Source organism: Mugil cephalus, chromosome 9, assembly GCF_022458985.1.
Source record: "Mugil cephalus isolate CIBA_MC_2020 chromosome 9, CIBA_Mcephalus_1.1, whole genome shotgun sequence".
Taxonomy (NCBI): Eukaryota; Metazoa; Chordata; class Actinopteri; order Mugiliformes; family Mugilidae; genus Mugil; species Mugil cephalus.
Window position 1 is genome coordinate 282861 of NC_061778.1, and position 25367 is coordinate 308227.

The 25367-nt window shown below is 42.6% G+C and overlaps 3 protein-coding genes across 4 annotated transcripts; all 3 read left to right on the forward strand.

The window, feature by feature from the left end:
- Positions 1-506: 506 nt before the first annotated feature.
- On the forward strand, positions 507-3396 carry spcs2 (signal peptidase complex subunit 2). The gene is made up of 5 exons (XM_047594059.1): positions 507-648; positions 1046-1129; positions 1707-1867; positions 2370-2504; positions 2638-3396. The coding sequence occupies exons 1-5, from the start codon at positions 568-570 to the stop codon at positions 2822-2824; spliced, it is 648 nt and encodes a 215-aa protein (XP_047450015.1). The 5' UTR covers positions 507-567; the 3' UTR covers positions 2825-3396.
- Positions 3397-3959: 563 nt separating this feature from the next.
- Positions 3960-17975, forward strand: abcg1 (ATP-binding cassette, sub-family G (WHITE), member 1). Of its 2 annotated transcripts, XM_047594228.1 has the most exons (15): positions 3960-4097; positions 4896-5127; positions 10971-11088; positions 11988-12120; positions 12239-12289; positions 12981-13126; positions 13212-13335; positions 13605-13719; positions 14300-14445; positions 14573-14674; positions 14806-14974; positions 15044-15144; positions 15373-15531; positions 16188-16306; positions 17477-17975. In XM_047594228.1, exons 1-15 carry the CDS (start codon positions 4035-4037, stop codon positions 17703-17705), a joined length of 2007 nt encoding a protein of 668 aa, XP_047450184.1. In that variant the 5' UTR covers positions 3960-4034; the 3' UTR covers positions 17706-17975. The 2 variants fall into 2 exon arrangements, with proteins under 2 accessions (XP_047450184.1, XP_047450185.1); XM_047594229.1 differs by lacking the exons at positions 3960-4097; positions 4896-5127 and adding an exon at positions 9420-9558.
- Positions 17976-21198: 3223 nt separating this feature from the next.
- Positions 21199-22679, forward strand: LOC125013759 (olfactory receptor 2A14-like). Its single transcript, XM_047594655.1, has one exon. It carries the CDS (start codon positions 21648-21650, stop codon positions 22677-22679), a length of 1032 nt encoding a protein of 343 aa, XP_047450611.1. The 5' UTR covers positions 21199-21647.
- Positions 22680-25367: the final 2688 nt, after the last annotated feature.

Consider the following 25367-nt stretch of genomic DNA (forward strand, 5'->3'; position numbering starts at 1 on the left):
TATTTCATATTCAATATACTTGAATACTTAGTTCTGTATTCTTTTACATTTCCTTTATTTATTTATATATATATATATATATGAGAGACCATTCTTATTCATGATTTTTTATATTTTATTTATATTTATAGTTTATATTAACTTTTATATTTTGTTCTGTCATTTATTTTACATAATGTACTTAGTTTTACATGTATTTATATTACAGTCAGTTTTATTTTAATTTAATTATATTTGGAGTTTTAATAGTTTTTTCACAGTATATAGTTTTCTATTTTGAACATTTTATTATTTTCTTATAATACGATTTTTAATTCAGTGTTTTCATTTACATCTTATTTTATGTTTATTGTTCTACATATTATTTTGTGCTCTAGCTTATTAAATATTTCTATCCTCTATTTCTAAAATTATTTTTCCTTCATAATTCTCTATTTTATTATTATTTTTTTTCAATACATAATATTTTGTTGTGGTCGTCTTGCTCATGAACGCGCACGCTCCCGCCTCGTCCACGCGGTGACGCCTCCTACGTCGTCAGTTCAAATCTCGGTGCGAGCCAATCAGATGCGCCCAGGTCACAGGTTCCGTGTGGCGGATGACAAGATGGCTGCCGCTAGGAACGGAAAGAGCAGTCTCCTGGAGAAAGTGAGGATAAAGTTTAAACTTTTGGGGCAAATTTAAGCCACAGATGAGTTTTAAAAGTTAAATCTCCGTCCTGGGGTCAGACCGCGGGTCTTCAGTCCTCTCGGAGCACTGGGGGTCGGGCTCTCTTCCTTCTCTTCCAGCCGCTGCAGGATGCTAAGCTAACGTTACCAGGAAGAATGAAACATCTGCACTGAACTCCGCTCATAAAACGGACAATTTAAATTCATCCGTGTTTTTGAAAACACGCAGGCGTAGTTTGAGTAAAGATTTGAAGGCAGTGTTAACTATTGCGTTAATGAAACTGATCGGCATCATTAAATGTGGCAGACTCCGTGTTGGTTGTAGGATTATGAAGCGAATAAGTGATGACAGTAATATGATGAGTGATGTGTTTCAGTGGAGGATCGATGAGAAACCGGTGAAGATCGATAAATGGGACGGAGCTGCGGTGAAGAACTCTCTGGACGACGCTGCCAAGAAGGTCGAGAATTTATTTAACCCTCAGACCTGAGGTTCTGGTGTTTTAATGACATGTTTAATAATCTAAATGCTTACGAGTCAGTGATGAGTAGCAACACTGACTTTGATGGATTTTATTTTGTTATTTATCTATTCGTGTCTAGATTAAAAATTAGCACTGAAGTGGATTAAAAGATTTATGTTAAAAAAAATAGTAGAAATAAAATATTAACTTGCTGTTTTTGGGGACACTTTAGTCTCTTAATGGTAACAACAAGAAGTTACACACAGTAAAAATGGAGTATTATGGGATTTGCTTAAAAATACACGTATATGAGATTAAAGTGAATAAATGAGGAGCAGTATTTCACGGTGTGTGTGTGTGTGTGTGTGTGTGTGTGTGTGTCTGTGTGTGTGTCTGTGTGTGTGTCTGTGTGTGTGTCTGTGTGTGTGTGTGTGTGTGTGTGTGTGTGTGTGTGTGTGTGTGTCTGTGTGTCTGTGTGTGTGTGTGTGTGTGTCTGTGTCTGTGTGTGTGTGTCTGTGTCTGTGTCTGTGTGTGTGTGTGTCTGTGTGTGCGCCTGTGTGTGCGCCCCCTGCAGGTTCTGCTGGAGAAGTACTGCTATGTGGAGAACTTCCAGCTGGTTGACGGGCGCCTGCTGATCTGCACCATCTCCTGCCTGTTCGCCATGTTGGCTCTGGTCTGGGATTATCTGCACCCGTTCCCGGAGTCCCGACCCGTCATCGCCTGCTGCGTCATCTCATATCCTTCACAGGACACTCCCTCGTCCTCACCCCGTCCTCACCCGTCCTCATCCTCACCCGTCCTCACCCCGTCCTCACCCTCACCCCGTCCTCACCCTAAACGCAAATATCAACAAAAACTAAGTGAATTTCCCATCGACATGAACAAAGTCCCCCCATGTCCCCCTCTGCCCCCCCCCCGTCCCCCCCTGTCCCCCCCGTCCCTCTCTGTCCCCCCCCCATGTCCCCCTCTGTCCCTGCTGTATTTCATCATGTGCCCGTTGACCTCATCTGTGAATGTGTTTAAATGTGTTTGATAATTATTTCTCTAAAAGTCTAAACTGAGTTCTTGAAGACTGGTCCCCCAGAGCCTCTGTGGTGGGTCAGGGTCTAGATCAGGGTTTGGGTCTGGGTCAGGGTCTAGATCAGGGTCTAAGTCAAGGTGTGGGTCTAAGTCTGGGTCAGGGTCTAGGTTTAGGTCAGGGTCTAGGTCTAAGTGTGGCTCCTTGACTCCTGATCACGTACTTCATCATGATGGGGGTCCTGACTCTCTACACCTCCTACAAAGAGAAGAACATCTTCCTGGTGGCTCTGCAGAAGGATCCGGCCGGGATGGACCCGGACCACGTCTGGCAGCTGTCCTCGTCCCTCAAACGGTCCGTCTCACTCTGGATCAGTCTAGTCTGGGTCCAGATCAGAGCATGAGACAGAGACGGTCTAGATCTGGGTTCTTAGTGGGCCTTGTTCTGGGACCAGCTGATGACCTGATGGTTCTGGTTTCTGTTCCAGGTTCGATGACCAGTACTCGCTCAGAGTCTCCTTCACCGACGGGAAGACCAGGGTGCCGAGGGACAGCGAGTTCACCAAGTCTGTGTCCGCGTTCTTCGATGAGAACGGGACTCTGGTCATGGACCAGTTTGAGAAGTCCGTCTCTAAACTCCACGACAATCTGAGCCCCGACAAGAAGAGCAAATAAAACCAGACCAGGACCCGGACCAGGAGCCTCAGAGGACCAGGACCAGGACCAGGACCAGAAGGAAGGATCAGATCTCAGTCATCCAGGTCCTGGTTCACCTGAGACTAACTCATCTGGACTCGTTGTGTTTCTAGAAGACGGTTCGACCTGGTCCAGGTCCAACCTCTGAGGATACCCTGGTTCCTCCCTGGTTCCTCCCTGGGGGACCTGGGCCTGGTCCTGGAGAACCCCGTCCTCTAGAAACCCCACTGTGTCCAGATGTTTGTCTCTTGGCTCCGACTTGAACCAGATTCATGAAACCAAACAGATTTAATATTTGATGTGAATCCTCAGTGTTACATCTGGTCCTGTTCAGTCCACGTCTACGTCCAGTGGTGTTAGCGTCATGTTAGCGTCATGTTAGCATCATGGTAGCATCACTTATTAGCATCGTTAGCATCTGTCACTGAGTCTGGAGTCACTCTCCAAACAGGAAGTGGACTGAACGTCGATCAGACTTTTATTTTCAATGTTTTTTTTTTTAATTTTTTATTATTATTTTCTGTCTGAATAAATAAAACAGCAACAACTGATCCTGAACGTGGACTTTCTTTAATCCGGCTCCTCGGAGGTTGAGGTGCAGCAGTAGCAGTGTTCGTCCAGCAGGTGGAGCTCTGCTGCTACAGACGGTTCTGATATAACATCTATAAAATAACTGAACATTTAACATAATTATAGGAATCAAACATAACATTTATGACCTTTAATTCATACATAACATAACAGATACAGAATAACATAATATTTAGAATATATTCAGACATTTTTGTAAGAGATATTTTGTGAAACTCCTGTGCACATATATAACACAACTATATTATTATACGTAACATATAACACATTACTCATATATATATATATATAACACAACTATATTATTATATATAACATATAGCACATCACCCATATGTATATACTGTGTATATATATATATAACAACTATAACATATCATGAACAACAGAGAAGAAAATAAACATTGAGGGAACTTCTCTGACCAGTGATCGGATCAGTGGGTTCAAGGTTTATTCTCATGCTGACCTGGAGGGGCGGGGCTTATCTATCAAGGGGCGGGGCTGTGGATTAAAGGGGCGTGTCCTGCTGCTGGGTGTCTGAGTGTGATCAGTGTGTGAGGGAGGAGGGAGACAGTCGGAGTGTCTCTGTCTCTAGGCCATGGCCTGTCTCATGGCCGCCTGGTCCGTCCACAACCCCACCGTCACCAACTCCATCATCATGGTGAGTACCAGGACCGGGACTGGGGGGGACGGGATGAGGGGTGGGGACAGGACGGAGACACACTGAAGAGACAAACTAAAGACAGACTAGAATTATACTGGAGACAGTCTGGACAGAGTCTGTGGGGGCTGGTGGAGGAGCCAGGAGGTGGTCCTAATGTTATGGCTGACTGTGTAGTTTTGCTGATGGGGGGGGGGGGGGGGGCTCCTGTTGTACCAGAGACGGAAGACGTGGGTCAGATCAGCTGATTCAGTCTGAGTCGGGTCAGGATGTTTTTCTGCTCTGTCCCTAATCTGCTCTGCATGGAGACAGATTACTGTCCCCTGTCCCTTGTCCCCTGTCCACTGTCCACTGTCCCCTGTCCCCTGTCCCCTGTCCCCTGTCCACTGTCCCCTGTCACCTGTCCCCTGTCCCCTGTCCCAGATGTCCCACTCCAGCTCATCTCAAGTCTCCCAGGAACAGGAATAAAAGCTGGTCTCCAGACGTCCTCAGATCAGACCCTTGTGCTGCTGTAGTTCAGGTTTAAACAGGTTTAATCATTAATTCCCTGAAGACTTTTTACTTGTTTCTAGTTTAAACGAATTAAACGTCGTTTTATTTTTGTATATTTCATGTTTTCACGTCCTCCAGGGTTAGAACGTTTCATGGTTTTTATTTGGCTCAACTTTTCTAAACTGGTTCCTTATGAACAAGTTTCTCCACGTCATCACTGGGGCCCCTGGATCTGGATCTGGATCTGAATCAGGTTCTAGATCAGGATCTGGATCTGAATCTGAATCAAACGTATCTCGCCTCCAGAACACCAACGGACCCCCAGACCTGATGCTGGACCCCCGGACGGTGTGTGTTTGTATGGACGAGGTGGTCAACAGGCGGCCGGCGGGCCCGGTGCAGGGACCCCTGAGGAAGGTGGACCACAACCTGACGGAGGCCCAGAGGTTCTCCTCGTTACCACGGAGACCAGCGGTCAACATCGAGTTCAAAGACGTGTCGTACTCGGTCAGAGAGGGACCCTGGTGGAGGAAGAAAGGTACTGACACAAACTCAGCTGGTGGGTTCAGGGAGGGAAACCAGAAAACTGGTTCTGGGTCTGACTCCAGGTCGGGACAAACTAACTTGTGGACATTGTCCAACCAGAGGAGAGCTGACGCTTCTTATTGAGAACAGTGTCTCCCAGTGAACAGTGGCTGCAGGAGTGGACACATATTAGCAGCAGCATTGGCAGCTTGTCTTTGTCTTGGTTTGTCTTGGTTTGTCTCCAACTGTTAGCCGCGTTAGCCCAAGTGCTAGCAGAATCCCCGGCTAACGTATGCTTGGCTTGGTTCATGTGCTGTTTGAAGCTGGAAAGAAAACTGTGATGATACTTTATGTCCACTCTGAAACACTTTATGTTGTTGCTTAAAATAGTTTTTTTCTTGTTTTCTTAGTTAAAAAGATCTTTTAGACAAAATATGGTTCCATGCTCCATGTAGTGTTAAGACTGTTTTGTAGTACTGTGGGACCTAGACGCAGTAACCTTCGTACCAAGAGGACCAGTCCCAGCTCTGATGTGTACTTATATTTCTGGGGACATTGTGGTAGTAACTGTCTATCTTTTAAAGAGGTGACTTCCCCAGGTTTAATGGTTTAATGACAGTGTGACACTGAATTCTTGTCTATTCTCTGCTCTTCTGATCTTTGGATTCATCTAAAGAACAGATGGATGGAAATAATTTCCTTTAAAGGTGTGAGTGAATGTAAAAAGAAAAAGTGAGACTAAACTATCAGAGAACTGATCTGGACTCTTTGTTCCTGTGGCTCAGTTTCTCTTTGTTGCTGCTGAGAAGCTGAAACTTGAAACAGGTTCTTCTGTTTTCCAGTAAAAACCTGATTTAACTTCCTTAGACACATCAGAGACCAGAATGAAACGATTTCAACAAGAACTGAACCATGTAGGAAAAACATGTAGCAGGAGTTTTCAGTGGATAAGTAAAAAAAACTGTCAGTGTCCTGAGAGTTAACATAAGGAGGACAAGGCACAAAAAGCCTTCATTAAAATTGACTAATGTGTTGTGGAAGATAAAATGCGTGGCACAGTGACCCCATTAGGGCCAATCAAATCAATCATGAGGACACAGGAAGTGACATCATCAGCACATTCAGCTCATGGACTCATGTCCTGACATTTTCTTTCAGAGTTCACTGGTAGAATTCACAGTTCATTGGTCCATCAATGATGAGCAGATGCAGCAGAACAGGCCCAAACCAGGACATTAGCGCCCCCATGTGTCATGGAGGGATGAGGTTCTGATGCTGGAATGCAGTGTTGGTTCATCTCCAAACATTTAAACCAAACTATTCTACTCTGGTCTCATCTGTCCACTAAACATTGTCCCACATGTTCTTTGTGGACAGAGAGCAGTGTCTTTGGTTGTTGAGTGGATTCATCAACATGAACATCAGCCAATGTGAGAGAGGCCTTTAGCTGCTTAGAAGTTCCCCTGGGTTCCTCTGGTTCCTCTCCCACTATGATGGAGTGATGTTTGTTGGTGGACCACTCCTGTGGAGGGGAACAGTCGTCTTCAATCTGTCTGACTCTCTGTGGATTATTTGTGGCTTCCAGACTCTTTACAGATGGTTGTGGAACCTTTTCCAGCCTGATGAGCAACAACAACTCTTTTTCTGAGCTCCTCACAAAGCTCCTTTCATCTGTTGTCATCACACACTTCAACACAAACATGAGACAAATCCCTGATTCATAGAAACTAAACCAGGACCTGAGTCTCATCACATTCATGGAAACACTCCTGAACTCTGGTTTAATCTGTGATGTGTGATGCTGACTCATAGTCTCATATTCCTGTCGACTTTCAGGATCTTTTGAGTTATTTTTATTACAAAATGTAGAAGATGCCGAAGGACGTTAAAATCTTAAACCATAAAAGTGTTGAATTAAGAGTCTGAGCTCACATCCAGACACATGGAAATAACAACACAGTCTCTTCTCTGCTCTTGTTTGTTGTTTGTGGAACTCCTTCTAATCTGACCTACAGCTATTTGCAGCAGATTAACAGATTACAGATAATCCACCAAACAAACTGATGATCAACTGAAGCTGAAGACTTTCTCCAGCCTCTGGTTTCTGCTGATGTTATTCATGAAGACGGGTTCAGCTCTTTGCCACCACTGTAGTTTGAAGTTTGTTGTAGATTAACTGCAGATTATTTAACTCTGTTTTAGATCTAATGTTCCAACTGGCTCCAGATCTGCTACAGGAATCAGTTTCTTTAATTCATTTCTTCAATTTCCTGAGGAGGAGACTTTAGTTTTAACTAGTCAATGAGCTTGTTAACGTTAATTAACCATCATCTGATTAACGTGATTAATGAAGCATCTGCAGCAGAACGACTGTGAACGTGTCTCAGTTTGTCCAAGTAGCGTTAGCGTTAGAGTTTTCTTTCCAGCTTCAAACAGCACATGAACCAAGCCAAGCATACGTTAGTCGGGGATTCTGCTAGCACTTGGGCTAACGCGGCTAACAGCTGGAGACAAACCAAGACAAACCAAGACAAAGACAAGCTGCCAATGCTGCTGCTAATATGTGTCCACTCCTGCAGCCACTGTTCACTGGGAGACACTGTTCTCAATAAGAAGCGTCAGCTCTCCTCTGGTTGGACAATGTCCACAAGTTAGTTTGTCTCCGTAGCAACAGGGACACATTCATGTGGACGCATGGTGGACAAAAAAAGACACAAAAAGTTGTTGAAGGTGTTTAATGAACTTGTTCAGTGCAGATTTATTCTCTTCTTCCTGGAGTCTGTTTGATCATAAACAATGAAACGAATCAATAGAGATTAAACATGGAGGAGATTTAATCTGATTAATCTGAATTAATCCACACAACCTGAGATTAATCTGATTAAACATGTAGTTAAACAATAGTTTGACGTTGCCATGGATACAGGACACGACTATTCTCTGAGAAGCAAGTTTGTTGTGTTCAGTCTGTGATTAGAGGCTTTAACAGATCCAGTTCCTAAAGAGGCTGAAGTTAAACCAGAGTTTCACTGAGAACAATCACGAGCTGAGACACACGCACAAAAAAACTCACATCTTTAAGTTTATTCTGTAGATTGAGACAGTTTCTCTCCTCAGTCCTTGTTCCAGGTTTATTGTCTTTAAACAAAGAAATTTAATTAGTGGATCAATAAATAATAACTACAACAGTTAATACAACAAGCAGCAATAAAACCCAAGAACAAAGGCTGAGTCATGATACTACAGTACCTCATGTACTACTGCAGTACATCAGATTACTGTCAGGTTTCATCAGATCTGTTGGAGCTTGTACAAAACATTACTAGTAGCAGTAGTAGTAGCAGTAGTAGCAGTAGCAGCAGTAGTAGTAGCAGTAGTAGTAGCAGTAGTAGCAGTAGTAGTAGCAGTAGTAGAAGTAGCAGTTGTAGCAGCTAGTGGAGGCTTTTTTTCAGATTTCTAGATCTTCTCTGTGATCAGAGTTTAACGAGAAAATCCAAAACTCATGTAGTTACAGAGCGTCTACTTCTCGTCCAGACGTCTCTGTGTTGGAGGCACTCAATAAACAAAGCTCACGAAGATGGTGGAAAATGGTGAATTATCCCAGTCCCTTGAGTTCCCTTCACATTGTCCATGGTGTGAAATGCTCTTCCTTCCACTATTAAACACAGCCCTGAGTTCTACTGCTGCTTTTCTTCCAAACGTTTCTCCATCAATCAGGATTTATTTCTTCCTGGTAGAACATGGTTCTCCACTGTCCTTCCAGTCTGGAATAAAGGTCTTAAGCCAGTTTTAGTAGTTTCTAGATGTTTGATTTGACCCTTCTCCACCAGACTAACATCTTCTGTATCTTTACACATGGTTAGTGAAGAAATGAGAAGCTCCTCATTGCATCAAATAACTAGTTGAAGATAATCACCATGAACTAATGATCCACCAGGAGCTCGGTTACATCCAGTTTGTCAGCAATGAGGAATGTTGAGGTGGTAGGAGGTGAGGACCCAAGTGGAGGGCAAATGGTATTTAATAACTAACAAAAGGTGCTGCAGGCAAGGCAGGGAAATACAAACTGCAAAAATAATCATCAACATGGCATGGACTCTAGAAACGTGGCAACATGGAAATAACATTAGGGTAGTAACATTAGTGACGCTACCAGGAACAAAGGGAGGCTGGGCTATAAATACACAAGACGGCTCATGGATGACAAGACACAGGTGAAACAGATCAATGACACCAGGAGAAACCAATTAATAATCAAGGGACACATGAGGAACACAGATAGAAAATCCAGAACTTAACAAAATAAAACAGGAAACACAACACATTACCTTCACATACATGACAAAAACAGGAGACACGACAGACAGGAAACTAAGAAACTTGTCAAAATAAAACATGAAGCTCAACACAAATACAAGGACAAGGAGATAAAACCATGACACAGGTAGAGACTTTTTTGGCCCAACTGTGTATATATATACATATGACAGGTTATACTGGCACATTGTGGGTATTCCTGGAGTGCATCTCTGTTAACGAGGTTACTGCAGGTTATCGTCTCTAATCTGAGTTGTACTGGAGGCCAAGCTAACGCTAACAAGTGGAACCTCAGAGATGTTTAGAACCAAGTAAAATGACTTGTGTTTAGTGTGAGTTTAAGAGGTGGAGGTTCCAAGACATCCTTTATGTCTTTAAGGACTTTAACCAGGTGACAGATAAATATAGCTGGGTGTCATCTGCATAGAGATGTTTTGTAATGATGTTCATCCACATTCATTCACTGCCTTTAAAAAACAGCTCAAAAATATTTCAAAACAAATCAAAGTCTGATCAGCACATTTATCCTCTAAAGCTGAAGCCCACTTTTAAGCCGTCTTTTTATAATTATTCTGAAATGTTTGTTGTTGTCTCTGCTGCTGTGTCTTTGTGTTTATATTATGTCTGAGGGCCTCGGATGGAAATTAGCTTGTAGCTAAATCCGGCATATGTACACAAGCTTGTTTATTTGTACCAAGTGTTCATTGATGTGCACTGTCCTCAACAAATAAACAAATAAATAATAATAAATACATTTCCTAATGGAAGCAAGTAGAATATAAAGAGTACTGGTCCTAGCACAGCACCCTGAGGAACTCCTTCACTTCAACGTTCTTCACAGTAGAACTTGAGGCCAAGCTAACACTGTCCATGCTACCAGTACTTCTATCTAGTTTATGATGTACAGTGAGAGTCTCTGAAGGCTACTGTCGGTCACCGCGGATTAAACCAGTTTTAATCAGATTAAACCCAATAATCTCATTAAACACCGTTCAGGCTGCAGCGGTTACTATCGGCCATCTCCACTGAGCTTATTCTATCTGGTTCCTATGGCCACCACACTCCCATAATTAATATGATGGTATTTTCTCCAGTTTATGTTCAATTAGGAGAACAGAAGTTCATCTTTGGCATCTTTCAAAAAACTGGTCAAGCAACTTTTGTTAGATTCGTATTTTAAATCCAGAAACGAAACAAATGAAACAATAAACTTTTCTTCTATTGTTTTTCTCTGGAATAAAATAAATCGCGTGGATCTTTGCATCTCCAGATTCAAAACAAACACTCAGAGAGAGATTCAGATGACCAGATGTATCGTTGAGCCAGGTTTGTTTCAGTGAATTAGTTCTATCCTATGTCGACACATCAGAGACCAGAATGAGTTGCAGAAACATTGGGTCTGGGTTGAGTCCTGAGAGCTGAAGAGTTTGTGTGATTCTCGGCAGATTAACGTGAAACCTGAAGCCTGGGCTCAGGACAAAGAGCTGCTCTCAGTGTTGGCTGGGAACCTTCAGACTGATTGTTTCTGTTGTGTTTCAGGTTACAAAATGCTGCTCAAAGGGATCTCTGGGAAATTCACCAGCGGGGACCTGGTGGCCATCATGGGGCCCTCGGGAGCCGGGAAATCCACCCTCATGAATATCCTGGCCGGGTACAGGTGGGTGAGGAATACTATGGTCCTAGAGCATTTGACCTGGACCGAACTATTTTAACATTACTATATTTCATTCAAACATTTCACAATCAGTCAGAGATTTAGTGTTTTTGTTTTAGCATTAGAGGGTTTATCTGCAGACTACTGTTCTACAGATAAATATCAACCTGAAGAGGATGAATCAGATATTTTAAAACTTTTTTTAATAGTCCAAGCTCCTAATTGGTGTCATTATTCATGATTTACGGTAAATGTCAGTCTATATGCAGACAATACTCTAATATTTGTTCCTAAACTGATGATGAGTCTAGTTCCTCAGCTGTAGTTTTTCACAACAGACACAAAGTAAACCACAACTTCCATAGTCTGATGGAGGCTCTACACATCTTTAGTTAGATTCATGGTTCACAATGTTTCTTGTCATATACACAGTAAAAACAGCGGTTTAAGTGATTCAAATTCAAATTCTTTGAAAATCTCCCCTCACTAAAAACAACACATAAATAGAAAGAAATCTAAAACCAATAAAATGGTCCAGAACGAGAACTGTGTCCATGCATGCTCCAGAAAACCAGAGGAGATGCAGATTTGACTGTAGAAACATAAAATATATAGTTTGAGTTTATTTCATTTATGTAGCATCTTAAAAGCAAAGAGCATTTGCACCAAAGTGCTTCACAGGCAACATGTCTTATGAAAACATGTAGAATACAGATCAACATCAAGTTATCAAAGAAATAAAAAGTTATTAAAACCCAAAGTGATGAGGTGAAAATAATTAATTAAAAGAAAACACAGACCAATTATATATAAAAAGAACATGTGGTTTCTGTGTCTGGTGAGAGGACTGACTCTAGTTTCTCAAAGACATCGGTCTCTGACTAGTCTGTCTTCATGGACAGGGAGACAGGGATGAAGGGTGAGATCCTGATCAACGGTCAGCCCAGAGACCTACGCTCCTTCAGGAAGGTTTCCTGTTACATCATGCAGGACGACATGCTGCTGCCGCACCTCACCGTACAGGAGGCCATGACGGTACAGAAACCAAACGGTCTAACAGTCTAGATGTGTTCATCTCGACCCTCCGCATCAAGAACTAGTGGTCTGTGTGTTGAACTGCAGATGCTGAAGAACCTTGTTGCTGTTTCTGCAGGTTTCAGCCAACCTGAAGCTGCAGGAGAAGGTGGAGGCTCGAAGAGAGATGGTGAGTTTTGGACCCTGACTGGTTCCAGGTTCTTCTGCTGATCTCAGTTTTAACATCTTCCACCCAACTAACCCGGTATTTATGAGGGAAAGTCATAATAAAACGTAATGTTATCCACAATCCCCTCTGCTCTACTCTGCCATGCAGGATGTCATTAGAACCTAGAGAAGCTGCACTTTCTAGTGATACCAAGCATCACATAGCTGGAGCTAACCAGCTAGCCTCAGCTAACAGAGAAAACGCAAAGTCTGAGTTTCTTAGTCACCATGTCAGAATTTCTTCTTCTGTCTCAATATTTCATCTAGTCTAAAAACAACTGACAACAAATGTACCTGATCTAGTTTTTATTATCTTCTGGGTCCCTTAGAGTTTCTCCTCATGATTCATCAGCTATGAACCACATGGAGACTGGACTGATAGAACCTGAACCTTGTGCCTCCATCTAGTGGTCTAATGGCGCTACTGCAGATAATAAACACAATAGTTCTTGTAGTGAAAATTAGCTTAGTATTGACACTGAAGTTTGACCTACCCATGGAGGTCTGCATGGAGACCGGGGTCCATGGAGACCAGGCTCAGGAACATGGACCTGCTGGTTCTGGGGATAGACCTGGTCTGTTCGGTCTCACCTTCCAGCAGCTTAGAGGGTTTAAGAGGTTAGCCTGCAGCTCTGGCTCTGGTCTCTGCTCAGGTCCGGGAGCTCCTGATGTCTCTGGGTTTGCTGGACTGTGCTAAGACCAGGACGTCTCACCTGTCGGGGGGTCAAAGGAAGAGGCTGGCCATTGCTCTGGAGCTGGTCAACAACCCTCCGGTCATGTTCTTCGATGAACCAACGAGGTCAGAAAGTAGAAACCTTAATTTGACTCGGTCTTCCTGTGTCTTCCTCTCTGACGTTGACCTAAACGTTGTGTTTGTGTCTCAGTGGTCTGGACAGCTCGTCTTGTTTCCAGGTGGTGTCTCTGCTCAAAGCTCTGGCTCGAGGAGGACGGACTGTCATCTGCACCATCCACCAGCCCAGCGCCAAACTCTTCGAACTCTTTGACAAGGTGATCAGACAAAAACTCTCCATGCGATGTCCCAGGAACTCACAAAGTTTTCTACCAATCACATTCTATTTAGCTGGAAAATAAGAAAAAGCTTTGACCCTCCATGGGACCAGGAACCATATGTGGTAACATGGTTCCTGGTTCCTCTCAGTGAGGTTTATTGTACTACTTTATTTATTGTACTAGAATACTTTTCTGGGTTCCAGTTCTAGAACAGAACTGGTTCTAGGAACAGAACTCTTTATCCTGGCCTTGTCTGTGTGTTGCAGCTCTATGTGTTGAGTCAGGGTCAGTGTATCTACAGAGGACAGGTGTCCAGTCTGGTTCCTTACCTGAGAGACCTGGGACTCAACTGTCCGACCTACCACAACCCTGCTGACTTTGGTGAGACCATTCAGTTCAGTTTTATCTTTATAGCATCAATAACATTTACAAAATCTGACATGAAACCTTCAGAGCAGCATGAAAGAAAAACACAAAGAACCAGAACCAGAACCAGAACCAGCTCATATGGAGGGACCCATGTACATGAGGCTGGGTAGAGACAGAGAAGAGATAAACATCTATCTGACTAAAGCGTCCGTACAGAATCTGATGATGGTCCCTGACAGTCTGAGGATAATAATAATAATAATAATAATAATAATAATAATAATAATAATAACAACGTTATAGCACATTTCATCCATAACATCCAACACAATGAGCTGAATATCAAAGACAATGAAGACATTTGCTAGAAATAAAAACAGGATGAAAACATGTAATGCCTGATAAGAACACAACATAAAACACTTCAAGTGAAGCAGTGGTGAAACAGTTTGAAGATTTCAGCAGGTTTAGAGCCTCAGGTGGACGAGTCTAGAGATTAGAGGCTTAATAAACTTTTAGTTGACACCATTTGATATATTTAATAGAAGCAGAAGGAGTGGAGTTGTGTCTCAGTGTCTCTGCGTGTCCTCAGTGATGGAGGTGGCCTCTGGAGAGTACGGGGATCAGATGGTCCGTCTGGTCAGAGCCGTCCAGGACAGGAGGTGTGAGAAGGATTATCAGACGGATCTGAACGGAGACGCCAACGTCCACGCACTCCTGTGGCAGCGAACAGAGGAGGTGAAACCATCATCCATCATCCGTTCATCCATTTTCATCATCATCCATCATCCATTCATCCATTTATTCATCATCCATCATCCATTCATCCATTTATTCATCCATCCATCCTTCTGTCTGTCCTCAGGAGACGTCCTCCTCTGAGGGTTGCCATAGTTTCTCAGCCAGCTGTATGACTCAGTTCTCCATCCTGTTCAGAAGAACATTCCTCAGCATCCTCAGAGACTCGGTGAGAACCCCCCCGGCCCCGTCCCCGTCCCCATCCCCGTCCCCATCCCCGCCCCCGTCCCCGTCCCCGTCAGACCGTCAGGAAGCTCCTCCTACCTTTACTAAGGAAACTTCTTCTCATTGGTTGAGCAGGTGTTGACTCACCTGAGGATCTCGTCCCACATCGGTATCGGCGTTCTGATCGGTCTCTTGTACCTGGGGATCGGCAACGAGGCCAAGAAGGTTCTGAGTAACTCTGGGTTCCTGTTCTTCTCCATGTTGTTCCTCATGTTCGCGGCCCTGATGCCCACGGTCCTCACATGTGAGTCGTCCAGACCTCCGGCCTCCTCAGGACCACTTCCCCAGCTAATCCTCTCTCTTTGTCCTCCAGTTCCTCTTGAGATGGGAGTTTTTCTGAGGGAACACCTGAACTACTGGTACAGTCTGAAGGCGTACTACCTGGCCAAGACCATGGCTGACGTCCCTTTCCAGGTAAAGACCAGGTCCCGTCCTTCCTAAAGATTCCAAGAGCTGCTTCTAGAAAGCTCCTAGACGAAAGTAGAAATTAAAGTAGACCTACTATTTACTTAAACTTTGTGCATGTTCACATTTTTACTAAGTATAACAGGACAGATCTTCACAGGGCTCTCAGTGACGCACTTAGAAATTAGAAATTTCAACTCCGGACTAAGTTGGGGGGTGGTCTCTGTTGTGGTCCAGGTGGTCTTCCCGGTGGTCTACTGCAGCATTGTGTACTGGATGACGGCTCAGCCTCCCGACGCTGCTCGCTTCTTCCTCTTCTTGTCTCTGGGCGTCCTGACGTCGCTGGTGGCTCAAAGTCTGGGGCTTCTGATCGGAGCGGCCTCCACCTCACTACAGGTCTAAGACCAGACCCTTAGAACCGATACACTACCACAGTACTTTCACTGGTTGACAACCAACAAACACATGTTGATCATACTGATGTAACAATGAGTCCAAGGTTCTGATAGAAGGTCCTCTACATCTGAGAGAAAATGTCCTCCACTCTGTCCATCACTCTGTCCTCCACTCTGTCCTTCCGTTGGTTCAGACTGAGAATAAGTCAAGCGTCCACCAGTAAGTTAACGGATACCAGTCATTGGTAATAATCACATTCTGGTTTAAGATTCATGCATACGTACAATAAAAAGTTTGAATTTTTGAGGCATAACCTAAAGACATGGGACTGATCTGCCTTCAGACAATTTACTTTTACTAAGAGATGTAAAGAAAAAATAAATCACATTTTCAGGAGAGTGTTTTAATGAGTGTGTCCCTGACAAACGCTCTGAATGATATTTAGATTTTAATTTAATTTTAGCTAAAATAATAATTATTATTATTGTGCAAATTTGCAAAATTAGACAAAACTACACATGAGAGAATTTCATTTCTAATAAGTCAGAGTGTGGAGACCTTAGATAGAAATAAACTTCAGTAATGACACGCTGCGTTAGCTCCACCGCTGCAGGCGCTAGCTGTTTAACCAGGTCAGCTGTTCTTGGTTCTTACAGGTGGCCACGTTTGTGGGTCCAGTCACAGCAATCCCAGTTCTGCTGTTCTCCGGGTTCTTCGTGAGTTTTGACACCATCCCCTGGTACCTGCAGTGGATGTCCTACATCTCCTACGTCAGGTGGGGCTCGCTGTTCAACAACATAACTGCAGCATATGAGAAAAGAATGGGTCATTTCTGGTAACTTCAGGTTCTGGATTCTGGGTCCAGACTTTCCTTCAAGTCTTCATAAGAAAAATGACTCTGAACATCCTGAAAGTCGACAAAGAACCAAACACATGAACCAGGACTATGATGTTAAACTGGTCCAGTGTTGATGTTGTTGAGTCCTTGTGTCCAGTGTGTGAGTCTGTGAGTCCTTTAGACTAAATGTTTGTGTAACAGCTGATCAGGGTCTAATCTGATCCCATTCAGATCAGAACCAGTTGAGTTGTGAGATGTTGGTTGTTTCCTCTCATCAACTGATGCTCCAACATTTCTACTGGATGAAGGTCAGGACTTTGACTTGTTCCTAAACATTCATCTGGTTCTTCTGGAGAACCACTGGTGTTCTTGGGCTCCTTGTCTTCACCATGACCCAGTTTCTCTTCACATTCAGCTCATGGACTCATGTCCTGACATTTTCTTTCAGAGTTCACTGGTAGAATTCACAGTTCATTGGTCCATCAATGATGAGCAGATGCAGCAGAACAGGCCCAAACCAGGACATTAGCGCCCCCATGTTTCATGGAGGGATGAGGTTCTGATGCTGGAATGCAGTGTTGGTTCATCTCCAAACATTTAACAAATATTTATTGTCCATCTCACAAACATGTCACATTTCTTTCGGCTGGTTCATTCTGTCCATTCAAACATTGTCCCACATGTTCTTTGTGCAGAGAGCAGTGTCTTTGGTTGTTGAGTGGATTCATCAACATGAACATCAGCCAATGTGAGAGAGGCCTTTAGCTGCTTAGAAGTTCCCCTGGGTTCCTCTGGTTCCTCTCCCACTATGATGGAGTGATGTTTGTTGGTGGACCACTCCTGTGGAGGGGAACAGTCGTCTTCAATCTGTCTGACTCTCTGTGGATTATTTGTGGCTTCCAGACTCTTTAGAGATGGTTGTGGAACCTTTTCCAATACTAATGTTTCTGTGTTTGATCGGGTTCTTTGTCGACTTTCAGGACTTTGTGTGAAAATGTTTTGGGTCGATTTTATGAAGACGTGGAAAACTCTGGAGGACGTCTAAACTTTTGACCAGGAAACCTCTGGTTTTGGTCCTGAAGGTTTTTTCCTGTCGCTGTGTTTCAGATACGGGTTTGAAGGCGTCATCTTGTCCATCTACGGTCTGGACCGACAGGATCTTCACTGCGATGAAGACGACACGTGTCACTTCCAGAAGTCGGAGGCCATCTTGAAGGAGCTGGACATGCTGGACGCCAAACTCTACCTGGACTTCATCGTCCTCGCCGTCTTCTTCTTCTCTCTGAGGCTCATGGCTTATTTCGTCCTCAGGTATAAGATCAGCTCTGAGCGATAGGACAATGAGGACAATGAGGGCGAGGACGTCTGTTAGCCGTTAGCCTGTAGCCGAGCAGTTTTTCTACTTTGGGCCGATGTGAGACGGACTGGTTTGATCCGGACCAGGAACCGGAGCTGGTCTCTTTGTTCCTGGAGGTTTCACGGTGCCACAACCTGACAGACAGTCGCACATTTTTAATTTCCTCTCATCAGAGTAAACGTTCATGTTACTGTAGTTTATCTACTGAGGTCAGAGGTAACAATCAATAAAGACCTTTAATTTCCTCAATGACTCCAATATTTACTGAACCATGAACCACTTTTTATATCTGATCACGTCATTAAAATAAAACCAGAGAAGAGTCAGTGCTGCATCGTCTCTGATATATTTGTGGGAGAAACTTATCAGGATTCAGATTCATGAACATTTATTTGTCACTTTTAAAGAAACAAAAAACTAAACTAGTGTCAAGACTGTGTCATATATGATGTGAATGTGAAGATTTCTGTCGAAACGTCACAGATGACTGAAAAGGGACAAAAATAAATACGAACACATTAAATGTTCATTAACACACAGAATAAAAATCAAACCTGTTCCACACAATAGAATAAACAGACATTTATTTATATTCACTGAGTTTATTAAACCTGAAGTAACGAGACTTTTACTGTTTGTGTTGGAACATTTTCTCTTCTGTGCTGCAGCGCCTCCTGCTGGAAACTAGAGTAATTAACAACTAATAAACTACAGGTCTGAGACGTTTCTGGAAGCGTCATTAAAAATAATTTCTATTTTTAATGAAGCAGGAGAAACATTAGTTTAATATTATTCAGAAAAAAATAATCGTTTCCATGTAGATGAAAAAATTTAAATAAAATCAATTTTACAAATCAAAGTAGAAGAAGAAACTTTTAGCTCCATCAGAACTGGCAGCAGTAATTGTTCTTTACTACATAGGTCTATGAAGGTTCTCACTCATCCAGGTCATGATTTATCCAAAAAGCAAAAAACAACAACAACAAAAAGCTTTTTGAATATGAACTAGTGATTAATCAATTAGATGAGATTAGATCAGTTTAGTGATCGACCGTTTCTATCATGAAGCATTAATCTGTTTTTTTTTTTTTTTTTTTTTAATGTTGTTAAACTGTGGAGCTTCATCATCTGTCATATATCACGTAGAATATTTACCAGAACTAGTGACTGGTTCAGTTTATTGGATCTGATCAAATGTTCATAGCCTCCTCTGGTCTGAGTCTTCTCCACTGGAACAACTCCACCCAAACACTAGGGGGCGCTGAGTCTTTTTAAGGTTCATTTTGCCAAACATGAGTCATACAAATAGCTGTAGAATAGAATAGAATAGAATAGAATAGAATAGAATAGAATAGAATGGTCATTGCAACAAGTAGAATGAATTATAAGGTGCAGTTCTTTTATAAAGTATAATCTAGACACATAATCATAAAGACATAAAAGCACAGCAGCTTTATTCAGGTCAGTCTGTCAGGTGCTTTAGTTCTTATATTATAATTAGGGCTCGTTATTGTAATTAATCATCATCCTGATTAATGTGATTAATGAAGCATCTGCAGCAGAACGTGTGTGAACGTGTCTCAGTTTGTCCAAGTAGCGTTAGCGTTAGCACCAGCTGATCCGGTAGTGACAGGCAGCAGAACCAACCCATAAAGATGGAAGACGCTAAACAGCACGTTGGTCCTCTCCATGGGACATTTGAGGACAAAGACACCAAGAGGGACCAGTGGAGACACATAAAGTATCATCACACTCTGCAGGAAGGAGTTTTCTTTCCAGCTTCAAACAGCACATGAACCAAGCCAAGCATACGTTAGCCGGGGATTCTGCTAGCACTTGGGCTAACGCGGCTAACAGCTGGAGACAAACCAGGACAAACCAAGACAAAGACAAGCTGCCAATGCTGCTGCTAATATGTGTCCACTCCTGCAGCCACTGTTCACTGGGAGAGACTGTTCTCAATAAGAAGCGTCAGCTCTCCTCTAGTTGGACAATGTCCACAAGTTAGTTTGTCTCTGTAGCAACAGGGACACATTAACATGGACACATGGTGGACAAAGAAAGACAAAAAATTGTTGAAGGTGTTTAATGAACTCGTTCAGTGCAGATATATTCTCTTGTTCCTGGAGTCTGTTTGATCATCAACAATGAAACAAATCAATAGAGATTAAACATGGAGATTTAATCTGATTAATCTGAATTAATCCACATCAACCTGAGATTAATCTGATTAAACATTTAATGGTTTGACAGGTCTGTTATTTTATATTGTCTTATCTCAGATGTTTATTCTCTTAATCGTCTCTATGTGCTGCACATGTGGACGATCTGACAATAAATCAAACTTTAACTTTGAAAGTGATGAAATAAAACTTTTGTCCAAACTTCATCTATAATTAATGTAAACCTCAGTTAATAAGTTAAATGACTGGAGCTCGTTAGCGATGTCCCTCTAGTCAGTGGTCATCTCTCCACATCAACATGTTTGTCCCTGAGGCGTCTTTACTTTCGCCACAGTTTCCATTAATTCCCTGTGAAGCAAATTACAGAGTGAGGCGTTAACCAGAGACCAATCAGTGAAGTCCACAGAGACCTGAGGACTGTAATCACCTCCCCTCAGACACATCTCTACCAGCTCCGGACGGACACACCGGCAGGAATTATGTTTCCATTGGAACCTTTTGGCCAGTAAACAGCTTCCAAATGAATTCTAAACTAAAGCTTTGAACCGTGAACTCAACTCATGGTGGAATAAACTTTATTTCATCATCTGAAACTAAAGCAGAACAAACTTCATGTTCATCGTTACAGTATTTACTTTTTCTTGTACATATTTTTTACTTTAAGGGTGCTTTTTGGTTTCATAAGAGTTATTTAAATGTGGCTTTTAGTTGGGGTCTCTGTTCTCAGAATGACAAAAAAGGCCCTCGTCCTTCCTGCTACTGTAGATCAGTCCTTTAAAGAGACCAACACCATCACACCTCCTTCACCATTAATAATATTAATATCACTCAAATCTGCTACGATTATAAATTCTGTCTCTAAAACTCTTAAAGTTCAAGAAAGGAGCTTTGAACAGAATACGATCAAACTTGAGTTAGTCCGTCCTTCATGTAAGACCTGGTGTCATATCTCCTCTCATGACATAATACATCTAAGTTCATCTCATTTCACTGTCATGTATCCTATAATATCCTGGAATCGTATCACATCACATTTCACATCATATTTCATCCTATCGTATCGTACTTTATTATATTGTATCAAACATTGTATCTTATGGCATCACAGAATTTGTTTAACTGCTATTGTACTTAACTTGTACTTGATTGAAAGCGCTTTATAAATATTATTATTATTATTATTTATATCATATATCATATCACCTTATTGTATCAAATCATATTTCATCAGACTGTATCATATCTCATTTTACTGTAAAGTTAGTATATGTTCTGTTAAAGCACATATTTCTTCCCTTAGGTGACGTTATCTGATAATACTGGATAAACGTCCATCTCTATGCAGATGATACCCAGTTCTATTTATTCAGTTTAACCAGATGAAACAAATCATCTGGTTAAACTGACACTAAAACATAAAGGATGATCTGTAACTTCTGAACTCAGTGTATTCGTAGAAGAGGTTTAAGACGCCAACACCATGTAAACCTTTAATACAGTGTATGTTTGGAAACTTCACTCTAGTTTAATTCTCGCTGGTCAGTGAGTGAGAATCGATGTCACCTGAGGATGAAGTGGGACTGGCCTCCACCCTGAAAAGGTTTAAACATCAGCTGTTGCAAGGACAGATAGAGGTGGCTGCAGACGTCTGCAGAGCAACAGGTGAAACATCCAGATCACTGCAGTGCTGATATCTAACAAAATAATATTGAACCGTTTTTCAAAATGACAACTTTAAATGAAACTGGTGATTTATTTTAGGCTACGTGAAGAGAAACGTTTTCATTATTTGCACAGTTCACCTACTTTGATAACTAACTCAAGAACAATGTCAAATTCAACTTTAACTTTATCTTATTTTATTCTCGGAGCTTATTTGCAGATCGGACACTTAAGATATTTGTGTTTCATGATAACTGCTTTGCTTTACGTCCTGGTAGTTGTAGTCAACATGTCTCTGGTGCTGCTGATCTGTGTGAACAGGAGCTTACATGAGCCCATGTACATGTTCCTGTGCAGCCTGTTTGTTAATGAGCTGTATGGCAGCACAGGCTTGTTCCCGTTCCTCCTGGTCCAGATCCTCTCAGACCTCCACACGGTTCCTGTGTCGTTCTGTTTCCTCCAGATCTTCTGCATTTATACTTATGGAAGTGTTGAATTTTTAAACCTAGCTGTCATGTCTTACGACCGATACCTGGCTATCTGTTGTCCTCTGCAGTATCACGCATTGATGACGTCCTGGCATGTTGCTGTCCTCATTATTGCTGTATGGATTTACTCTTTTGTGAAATTTCTCATTACTTTATCCTTAAACATCCGCTTGTCATTTTGTGGAAACATCATAAACAGTTTGTATTGTCACAACTATCTGGTTGCTAAGTTGGCGTGTTCTGATCCTCAGGTTAACAACATCTACGGACTCTTTGGTATCGTCCTCACTGTCTTAATCCCTCTTGTTCCCATCCTCTTCTCCTACATGAAGATCCTCAGAGTGTGTTTCTCTGGCTCTGGACAAACCCGTCAGAAAGCTCTGAGTACCTGCACGCCTCACCTCGTATCACTCTTGAACTTTTCTTTCGGCTGCTGCTTTGAGATTCTCCAGAGCAAGTTTGATATGAGCCGTGTGCCCAGTTTACCGAGACTCATTCTCTCTCTGTATTTCCTCCTCATTCAGCCTCTTCTGAATCCCATCATGTACGGGATACAAATGTCAAAACTCAGAAAAATTTATAAACACATGTTCTGTTATGTCTGGTCAGTGAAAAAATAAAGTGAATTCTTCAAAAGAAGTTCTGAGGAAAATGCACTGATCAAAAAACCGAATGGAACCCCTGTGAAAGTTGATATGTTCAAATTAAACCATGTTAATATAAATTATTTATGGTGATGATTATAATCTAATAAATCCACATGTATTCCAACACTCAGGAACCCGAGAACCATCATATGTCACAAAATGTTTACACAAATGTTTAAATACATGAGATGTTGGACATTAAACCAGTACTTTAATTAATATGGACCTTTAACAGCACAATTCATTTATTATTGGTTTTAGGGTTTTAGGATTAAAGAAGCAGAACAACGCCTCCACAACACAACCATGTTTATTATCACAGAAATATTCATAAAAACTTTTCAGTCATTGTTTGAAGCTGTGGTTTTAGAGCTGGACTTGGATTATTGTTCAGTAGTAACAGACACAGGTTCTAAATGAGGGTCAGTCTATCACACTGAGAACACACCTGGATCTCTGGGCGTCCAGCAGCAGTTTGTTGAGCTCAGGACTCTGGATGGAGTGAGGCAGTGTAGGAGCTCAGACAATCAGACTCACATGAATACGATTTTTAGGTGAAACCCCGAAGTCTTGCACGTTCAGGAAAAAAGATTGTTTTGGTTTCATGTGGACGTGGCCTAAAACCAGCAATAAAACTTAAACTGAATTCTAAGACAGAGTGGAGGCCTGCGAAGGGAGGGACTTGTATTGACCTTAAGTCTATGTTCGTGAAGGTTCCTTCAACCCTCTGTACTCCACCTAAATGAAAAAATCTCTTAGACGTCTTTATTCATCTTTGACCTCTTCGTCTTCATGGTGTTAATGAATCACTACATCCATCAGCCAAGAGTCAGGTGTAAACCAAAAACACTCCACTTCAGTGTTAACTTTAGTATTCAACGCAATTCAGAAAATTCTATCAGTGAAATGATGTAAACAGTAGAATAAATTAATTGTTTCGTGGTTTCATCTAATTTCAGACACCAGTTGCCTGCAGAGGTTTAATATGTGATACTCGCTTCCTCACCACCACTTTAACTGATGAAGTCAAATCATATCATACTGATGGGACAGAAAACCCACCACACAAATGGAACCAATGTTTGGATTTCAATTTATTGATTTTTTTTTTGGCCCTATGTGGCTGCCCATGTCCCTATACCTCCATCCATCTATACCTCCATCTTCTCCATCTATACCTCCTATTAGTTGTGGTACATTTATGTGCAACTTTTTGGTCCAGACAGAAGAGATCTCAGAGCCTTAACATGGGCAGTTTGACATTAGTTCAGTCAGGACCACTTTGTCAAATTTAAGCTTCATATGCACAAGTCCTCCTCCTTGAACCGTCACCTTATCGTGGTGGAGGAGTTTGAGTGCCCTAATGACCCAGGGGCTGTGCTGTCCAATGCATGTTGCCCCTGGTAGGGTCTCCCAAGGCAGATTTGTCCTAGGTGAAGGGTCAGGTGAAGAACCTGAATGAGGAAAAACACAAAGAGAATGTGTACCCGGCCCCGAGGGCCACGGGAGCCCCACTCTGGAGCCAGGCCTGGGGCTGGAGCTGCTGGGCGAACGCCGCGTGGCCAGGCCTATGCCCATAGGGCCTGAGTCGGATACATGGGCGTGCCTCCCTGGGGGCCCACCACCCACAGGGTGAGCAGGAAGTGTCCGGTGCTGTGTGGATTGGGTGGTGGACCACAGTGGGGACCAAGGTGGTCTAAACCTCTGTTATGGAAACTGGCTCTTGGAACATGGAACGTCACCTCTTTGGCATCACACATAGCGTTGGCTCTGGAAACCAGGCCCTTGAGAGGGATCTGCATGTTGGGGTTCTCCCAGGTGGACGAAAGGGTTTCTTCCTTGCACCTTTGGGTTGGGGAATGGGTCCTGACTGTTGTTTGCACTTATGCACCAGACAGCAGTTCAGAGTGCCCGCCCTTTTTGGAGGCCCTAGGTTGGTCCCAACTGGGGACTCCATTGTCCTTCTGGGGGACTTCAACGCTCACGTGGGCAATGACAGCGTGACCTGGAGGGGTGTGATTGGGAGGAATGGCCTGACTGATCTGAACTCTAGTGGTAACTAACACCATGTTCGAACATCAGATTGTTCATCGGTGCTCTTGGCACCATGACGGCCTAGAACAAAGAACAACCCCCTCAAAACTAACATACCAGCCAAAATCTCTGGCTGTTCAACTACAACGAGCCGGAGGGGCAATCTGAGTAGGAGATTTACTGTAGAATTAGAGCTGATATAGTAAACACAGCCAGGTGAGTGAAGAGATTGAAGTCTTGGCCAAAAGTAATAATGCATCAAGCACAGCCAGAACCTCGGGGTGCAACCATCCGCCCATTGCTATGACGATGGATACAGGAGTTGTTGAGGCTGCCGTTGTTGTTGCTCGTAATCAAAATTGGTGAGAAGAAAACATGTTTACATCCTGATACTGAAACAGTTCTGATGTCAACAGATAATTTCTCCGTTCATGTTTGAGACGGTTGAATAGTCCTGTAGAAAGAGACTGAAATGGTTCCAGTCCTGAAGTTCTGCAGAATTATGGTTGTGACTGCTTTGATCCTCAGAGGCTGATGCTAACAACAATCTTTGTGCAGAGAGTTGTATGTCTTGAGGAACTCACAAGAGACTTAAAGTGTCTTAATGTTACACCGGATGATGATGTA